Here is an 8783-nt window from a genome sequence, read left to right on the forward strand (position 1 = left end):
CTGACCTTTTAAAATGGTCTGATTTGATCAAACTTAAATGTCAACACAAGTTGGATCGTTCTCATATATCCTGGACTGGGTTTGTGTCAAGTGAAATGAACCACATTGTGTGCAGCACATTTAATCACGTCTGGTGAATGATGGTAAACCCCTCTCCTCTCTCTGTCTCTTCCAGCAACAGACTCTGCATTCACTACTCAAGACAAGGATGCTTCCCTTTTGAAGAGGAGTATCTTTAATGTGGAGCCATCCCAGCAAAGGACAGATCTGGAAAATGTGGATTATTTTGGTTGGTTAGTTAGTAGTTAGTTAATTAGTTTAACATTATCTTACCTTTTGTTTCTTGCTTAACAGGATTCTACAGAAGTGATGACAAATTTGTCATTTCAATAATTCTCCTAGTGGATGAGGAACAAGAAGAGGTGGAGAAACAGATCCAAGCAGGCTGGAGGCAAATTCAGTACAAATTGTTGCACAAATGTATTTTTCATTTGGAGATCATCACCGATATAATGAGCAGCTTCTCTGCATGCTGCTGAATTTGTGATATTCTGTGGTTGTTGATATTACCAAATAAATTTTCATTAATCAGTTACGTAAATGTGAACATCATGAAGGGGAACAGGTAGTTTGGAGGCAGTAGTGTAGTGTTATTATCGGTGTATTATTTATTTATATCTTAATGTAAAACATAACGAAAGAGTACATGAAAAAGCTTTATTTAGATCTGTACATAAGTGCTGAACTTGACTTACATCAAGTTTTCATCATTTACACCAGTGGTCCCCAAACTAAGGCCCGCGGGCCGGATCTGGCCCACCACCACACGTGGCACGGTGCCCTGAACAGTACTAGAAAAATGCCCCCCAACTACAAGGCCAGAGGAAAGTCATTTGCGACATGTACAGTATGACCACATAAAAGCATTTGAGGTGAAACTAACGCTGGTTTTGGAACAAGTGAAGAAGCACAGCTTCATCCATCTCCCTGCTACCCAAAACCTCTCTGCAGAGAACCCAGCGGTCCTGTTCCCAGCTGAAAGGTGTGTGAAGCACTGGAGATGCTGAAGGTGGAGTTCGGTGTGCGATTCCGTGAACTACATGCTAATGTTAAGGAAGTCCCTCTTTTCCAGAACCGCTTTGTTGCTGACATCGATGAAGCCCAGCCTTCTTATCAGTTGGAGTTAGCCAAGTTACAGAACTGTGATGTTCTGAAAGACGCATTCAAGCCCGACAGTCTCATTGACCTCTATGCTGCCCTCCCAAATGACATAATAACCAGAAAGGGTTATTAATACCTGGTTCTGGAAGACATTTACATTTAGGAACCCCTGCAATTGTCACAGTTCTTCTTTTACAAACTGACCCCGGCCCCCCAGCAGAGAAGCAAAACTTTTTGTGGCCCTTACAGGAAAGAGTTTGGAGACCCCTGATTTACACCAATCCTTTACCTTTGATACTGTGTTCATCTTTACTATGAAATGAAGTTTGAATGTAAATTTCAGTGTTTCATCAAAAATCACGAGTACATTTTTTTTTATCAACCTCTTGAAAATGTTTTCAAAGTGCCCCATTTCTGAGTCATTACAAATGATAACACTATTCATTAAATTATTAAAAATGACAACAATCTCATCTCCACTTTATTGTGCTACAGTTATTCCAATGACTAAAACGTTGCTGAGTCAGATAACTTTGCTAACCACCCTTTTGTAATGTTGTTTATGTAATTATAAAGCTAAATCTGACAGTATGATTTCTCTGACTCTGGTTTCTCTTTTCTTTGTTCTACAGTACAATGTTAAACTGGCAGTTTGGGAAAGACAGGAAGGGGCTGAACTGTAACAGGTGATGTTACTGCTCGACTGTTTTTCTCTGTCTGATAAACCATATAAAGTAAAAAGCCATGGCAAAGAGGAGAAGAGCTAGAATGACGATGCAGATGATCACAGCCACCACTGGGCTGCTGTAGTTGTTCCCAGAAGACATATCTGTGTGAGCAGGGGAAAGAAACTTTTACATGTGAATGTATTCATATTAGTCGATACTGTAAGTTGTAACCAAGAAAATAATGAAATACAACACATCTCCTTTACAAATCATCCAGCCTCATATAATGAAGATTCTCACCATGTGAAGCTGAGAACAACTGAGCATCTTCTGAAAAATAAAACCAAAAATCATGATCGGTAATGAGCAGGACTGGATTTTGTATTGTTATTATTGATTGAATTAAATGATTCATAACATTTTAGATGAGCGTCGACGGTTTTGCAGCTTTAATAGATATCATGACAGAAACATGGCAAAATTAAATATTCATCTCCCAGAACCTCTGAAGCACAGTAATATGCTGGCTCCATATTTTCAATTTAATCTGTACTTCAAGGGTGGAAAAATCACATTTATACAGTATTAATTTCCATGGTGTTGATTTATTTATTTATATTGTTTGTTTGTTTGTTTGTTTGTTTGTTTTTACCAGAAACATTTGAGATATTTTACCATGTGTTCAGTGAAATTTGCTCGCTGGAGTTTGGTGTAGCTACAGTAATTTGACTGGTGAATTTGTTTCAGTCAGACTTGAACACAGTAACCTGGCTGGTGACCAGATGTGACATGATTTTTTCTCATTTTGTTTTCTTTCTTGTGATACAGATTTTCTACCAGAATTTATGTTACGTTTAAAAAATAGTTTTACATATTCCTAACCTAACCCTAATCCTAACTGAACAAATCTTAACATGCCCAATTTGAGATTCATTTTTTCTTCTTTTCTTACATTTTTTATTAAGCCTAAAAAACATTGTGATAGAAATTAACTATGCATTTGTTTATAAAAGTTTTCTTAAAGACATACCAATGCTGCTGGGTCCAACAGTAATGACAGGCGAGCTGACTGTCGTGTTATATAACTGTTCGTCCACTTGTCTCTTCCTCCTTCTCAGGGGCGTATCACAGACCTGCTCAGAAATAATGAACAATCACTGATGTACGGCTTAACTACAAAAAGCAACTATCTGTTATACCTCAAAAATGATTGTTATTCTTGTGATGATCAGTAATCCCATGTTTACTCACAGCTATCAAACTGCTGCACTTGGACACCTCACACAGTGTGGTGATGCAGTGCAGGTAGAAAGTGGACACTGTCAAATTTTTGTGCACCACAAATCTGAAAGCCTCAAAGGAGAAGTACGCCACCTGAGCCAACCCGTTGAGCTCCACCTTAGTTTGTTCATCGCGATTACACCTTGGGTGAAAAGAAGACAGGTGTAGTCGCTGTACATGGTGAAAGACAAAAGCCTAGTGTGGAGTTGAGTGTCAGACAAAGTGGGTAATATATTGTGCGATTATGTTTATATGTGACTCACCCTACAAATAGGTCATAGTAAGTAGATGCGGTGGGATATGGGCTTGTTGTTGCAAAGCATCTGTCCAGCAGCACGTTGAACCTTCAAAGACAGCTTCATTTATTTTTAAAGATTATTTTTTCTTATAATTAACGTGCTTCACTGTAAACTGTCAAAACTAACACACCTGTCCGTTAGATTTTGTGCTATCACTGCAACATAAATCTTGGTTTTCAAGTTGAGGCCTGTTGGTGGTATAGTAAGGAGATTTTGGTATAGTTCATCCTGTTCCAAGGAAAATTAAGGGAAAAATCATGTTATGAAAATAATAATGATAATAATAATAATAATAATAATAATAATAATAATAATAATAATAATAATAATAATAATAATAATAATAATAATAATAATAATAATAATTAAAAAGCTGTGAAGAAAAAGCAGGTCTTACTCCGTAGAGACGCATCGTCAGTGTGCTGATGAATGTACCATTGCTGTCTTTTATAGCAAGATTTACACCTGATCTGTTATGAATGAAAATAAATTCATGTGAAACCAAAAACTTCAAGGAACTGAAATGTAGATTCTATTTATTTCATATGTGGTCTCTTTGTAATTCCATGTGTCACATGGCATACTCACACAGCCAACTCAGTGTTGTTCAAGAAGTACTGCATCGGGTAGAGGCAGGAGAACTTGTACTGGATCTGTTGGCGGTAGGTGATCACACCTGAACTGGTGTCTACCGAGTTTATCATACCAGAGATGTTCATGAACTGGACTTGTGAGAAGTTAGAATATGTTCCACTCCCAAGCTCAGAAATTGTCTGTTGAAAAAGGAAACATGAATTCCACTGACATCTGTTTAAAATTAAAAAAATGAACTTCACGACACAATGGATTTTGTATTTTCTGATTTACTACTGATTTTCTGATTTGTGTCCATCAGAGATTCAAGTCAAGTGGGAATACCTTGAATTTATTATTGCAAGATGAAATGGCAGTGTCATTTAGGGGGAATCTGAATCTAAGGAGAGGTGGGGTATTGTTCCAATATGCGGTCCCGAGGCACTCAAGTTTGTCTACTTCATTATTGACGACCATCAGAGACTCGGTGTAAGAAGCTTGGTACACTGGACAAAGGTAAATGTCCAGGTCCATATACTCTGTTCCACAGTGTACGGTTATGTCCTCGTTTTCTACAGAAAACATCAAGAGAAGAGGAAAATGAACATGGAGAAGTGACAGCTACAATTATTGAAGAACATATCAAATAAGATTCTACAAACCTGGAGGTCTGTTAGTTTCGCTTAAAAGGCAGGCATCTGGAGTCTGAGCCATGGTCCTCAGAATGAGGCCAAACTGGCTTAAAAAAAAGATTAGCCTCATTGTTGTTTGCTTGGTCCTGTGAGGGAACAGCAAAACAACAGAAGCCAAAGCATCCATCAGTTCCTTTCACAAGGAAAAAACTGAATTGCCAATCTATTTGTTTGCTTTTTGTTTACATCATTGATGATCAGCCTCCAAGGACACAAGAGAAAAGCCAGCAAAGGAAACATGCAGTAGCTGTTTAAACTCATTCAGCAACACTCAATATGCAGTCAATGGAACTGAATGGAAAAGACACAATTCTATCTGGGCTGAGATTTATTTTTTATTATTTTATAGAGGAAACTAATACTTGACATTAGATTGCATCCTGTAATTCGGCTTTATCTTCGACTTATTTAAAGACTCATCTGATGAAGAGGACATTTATACTCTTTATACCCATATTCTTCACACCAAAATTAAATCCCACATATCTGAAGACAAGAATTTAGCAATATTTTTCTCCATTCTTATAATGGTAAAAGTAAAGAAGAATATGCACTAATTTTATTTTCACAGTGTCATTATATGTCATGCAAAGTATTTTAAATTTTTAAAACTAATTTTAAAACTACAACATACAACCTGATTAAAAAAAGATGAACAAGTTATAAGAACTCACCTGTGAGTCTTCATCGTGTCTCCTCCTATTGGTGACCAGATCTCTACATTTATACCTATTAATTCCCCCACAGGGGTGTGTGAGGGAACGCCCCAGACAATAGTGTAACATGAGCTCAGCCTTTAACACCTTCATTTTTAGTTTTCCAACTTTTTAAATTTGAGCATTTCATTAATAAACATTTGTTACTGTTGTTGTTGTTTTCACACAATAAAAGATGTCCAGTGATTAGTTTTTGTAGCTCCATTGGTTCCTCAGCCTGCTGTGTCTACTGGTGTTATCTGATGGTGTGTGATGATATCCTATATTTGTTTCATGAGCACAGTGGAATTTATCTTCAGAAAGTATTAGACTGCACCTTCACAATGCATTTGCCACTGGAATTTTTCATTGTGTTTCTACAATTAATTATTATTATTGAATTAACTGAAAATACTGTTCACACTCCTGGACAAATAACCAGTTTATTGCAGGGCCAAATGGAAGAAAATCCCATTCACGCTCACAATCAGATCTTAAGGTAATCTAGAGTCACCAATTTTCCTACATTGCATTTTTTTTTTTTGGTGGGGGAAAGAAAGACCACACTCAAAAGTCACAAGTGGATTTGAACTCAGGACCTTTTAGCTGTGAAGCTGCACCATCACTCTGTCCCACATACATATAGATAAGGTGTAATATTAATGTGATGCTATTGTTGTCATCAGAGAATTTATTTCACCTTGTTCCAGTCCTCACGGAGTAGAAATAGAAGATTCTTGTTCATGGCCCAGAAGCTCAATGTGTCATTTATAGCATCCTTCCTCGACAGATGAAGGGGTTCTCTCATCTTAATTACATATTTCAAAGACATACCTTACGATTAAAATAATGAACTGTAAAAATAATTTATAAAACTAAAAGGAAGAGAAGGTGTACGAAAGTGTGTGTGTGTGTGTGTGTGTGTGTGTGTGTGTGTGTGTGTGTGTGTGTGTGTGTGTGTGTGTGTGTGTATGTGTGTGTTTGTGTTACCTTCTAGTGTAAAATTTCAAAGACAATATTGTCTCTGTAGTTTGTCTATCATTGGAATTGATATGTTTATACCAACAAGATATTCGACTTCTTTTGCTGCCACATTTGCAACATCCTTGAACCTTTCAGTAATGCATTTGCATACATTCCATATTTGCATAATTGATCTGGCATAAGGCTGAAAGTCAAACTTCAATGGAAATGGAAATGTCGCAGTGGAAAAACACTTGGAGACAACTTTGCTGTCTGAGACATGGGCAGGGGGCAGGGGAAGAGTCGCTTTGGGAACCTTGCTGTTTACATACAAACCATGTTTTATTTGTCACAGGTTTATGAAAGAGCCGGATTGGTGGTCTGATCACAAGTATACTCTTCCAAGATGAGTTAATATGATAAGAGTCTTGTCATTGTTCTGCAGAGCGCATGTTTTGAAATGGATCAGTTTTTATGATGGCCTCGGGGTGGAAATGTCTGTACTGTTTTGTACAGTGGGTGAATGAAAGACACACCTACTGGGGGAAATCTTTTGTGAAGCATCACAACTTGAAAGGTACTCCTGTTTATCCCGCGTCCCCAAAGAGTGCAACCACAAAACCCTGTCAGGATACAGCCTGTAAAAGGTGCCTGCTAGATTACTTTAGTCATATCCAATGTCAAATGCCAGTTTTAATCTCCTTTGTTGTGTAAATCCATGTTTGTCTGCAGGCTGTGCCATCAGTGTTACTGCTGGCGTATTTCCTCACAACCTGGAAAAAGTAGTGGATTTTATCATTGTTTTAGGAAAAGTATACTAACTTCATAGAGACACATGGTTTTGATTTCAATTGGAATTCTTGATTTAATCATTTGTTTTTAATCAGCAGGTATTGCTGCAGGTATTTTACTAATGCAAATATGCACTTGTCCTGTAGTCCCTTAAATAATCCAGTTTATGACAGACATGCTGAAAGTGATTGTTTCCAGTCATACAGTGGGTGCCAATTCTAACACGCAACCACTGGGTCTGAGTATATTAAATAATTAGAGTACGTCACAGAATGAAACCATATGCCTGGCATTGTGTTTTCTGGGAACGAGAACTTGGCCAAGTAAGCCAAGGAGTGTATTATTAGCCTTGGGCAGTATGAATCCTCCAGGCCAGTTTATCACAGGTATATCTGTATCAGTGTATCGAGGTCAATACCTAAAAATGAAATTTGAAAGATAAATCACAACTGATTTATGAACAGTGTCATAACGCTGCAGTTTCTCCTGAAGAGAACGCCCACATTTAGTTTTCAACTGCTTAACTACAATAGACTTGGAGAAGGAGAACATTTTGCCCTATTTGCCTTGAGTTCAATTGATGTCGCTCTTGTACATGTGAATAGTGAATGAACTGACAGGCAACAACGAGTTAGCTTAGCCTTGTATTAAGACTGACACGATGCAAACACCTTGTTTTTGTCCATTGGTAATTAAATTTAAGAACTCTTTAAGTGCATCTACAGCTCATTCATTATACAGTATGTTATTACATTCCGCCTCAAAGCGGTGATGTATTTGTAATTGTCAGTGTTCGTGTGTTCGTCCGTTCATCAGTTTGTCCGTTCATTCGTTCGTCGTTCGTTCGTGCGTCAGTCAGTCAGTCAGTCATCTTCAGATTACCACCGCTGTATCCGCCGCAGCGGGTCACAGGGAGCAGGAGCCTATCTCGGTGGCATAGGGCGTGAGGTGGGGGACACTCCGGGCACGATGCCAGTGCACCGCGGAGCCACACACAAAGACATACAACCATGCACACACACACTCATTCTTACGGGCAATTTGGAACGGCCAATCAACCTAGGGGCAATTTGAAGCGCATGCATTTGGAGGTGGGAGGAAGCCGGAGAACCCGGAGAGAACCCACGTAGAAACGGGGAGAGCATGTGAACTCCGCACAGAGTGGGACTCGAAATCGGGTCCGTCGTGTTGTGAGGCGACAGCGCTAACCACTGCTCCACAGTGCCGCCCTCGTACGTTCGTATCTCCACCAAATATCTTCACAACCGTTGCAGATAGAAAGATGAAACAAAAAGCACATTACTCAGGCAGCAAAGGGGATGCAAATGAGATGATGACCTTGACCTTGAGAAAACTAGGTCAAGGTCAAATTTCAACTTTTAGTACACTCAGGAACCGGAGAAGGCCAGTGTGAATAAGACCTTAGGTCAAAGCTAGTGCCTTGATCTGCCTATGCACTAGCTTTGATCTATGGTCAAAGCTAGTGTATAGCTTTGGCCTAACCTGAAACCTATGCACTAGTCAGGTACTACTTTCAGGCGGGATGTTGAAATCTGTGACTGCCTTGGTTCTTCTTCTTCTTCTTCTTCTTCTTCTTATTATTATTATTATTATTATTATTATTATTATTATTATTATTATTATTATTATTATTATTAT

The 8783-nt window shown here is 38.4% G+C and overlaps 1 protein-coding gene across 1 annotated transcript; it reads right to left on the bottom strand.

The window, feature by feature from the left end:
• Positions 1-1853: 1853 nt before the first annotated feature.
• si:dkey-4p15.5 (zona pellucida-like domain-containing protein 1) lies at positions 1854-4705 on the bottom strand. The gene is made up of 9 exons (XM_068316491.1): positions 4645-4705; positions 4328-4554; positions 3998-4182; positions 3807-3879; positions 3540-3637; positions 3374-3454; positions 3081-3252; positions 2860-2962; positions 1854-1990 (listed from the first exon to the last, which is right to left on the bottom strand). The coding sequence occupies exons 1-9, from the start codon at positions 4694-4696 to the stop codon at positions 1854-1856; spliced, it is 1128 nt and encodes a 375-aa protein (XP_068172592.1). The 5' UTR covers positions 4697-4705.
• Positions 4706-8783: the final 4078 nt, after the last annotated feature.

The sequence above is a fragment of the Antennarius striatus genome, chromosome 6 (assembly GCF_040054535.1).
Source record: "Antennarius striatus isolate MH-2024 chromosome 6, ASM4005453v1, whole genome shotgun sequence".
Lineage (NCBI taxonomy): Eukaryota > Metazoa > Chordata > Actinopteri > Lophiiformes > Antennariidae > Antennarius > Antennarius striatus.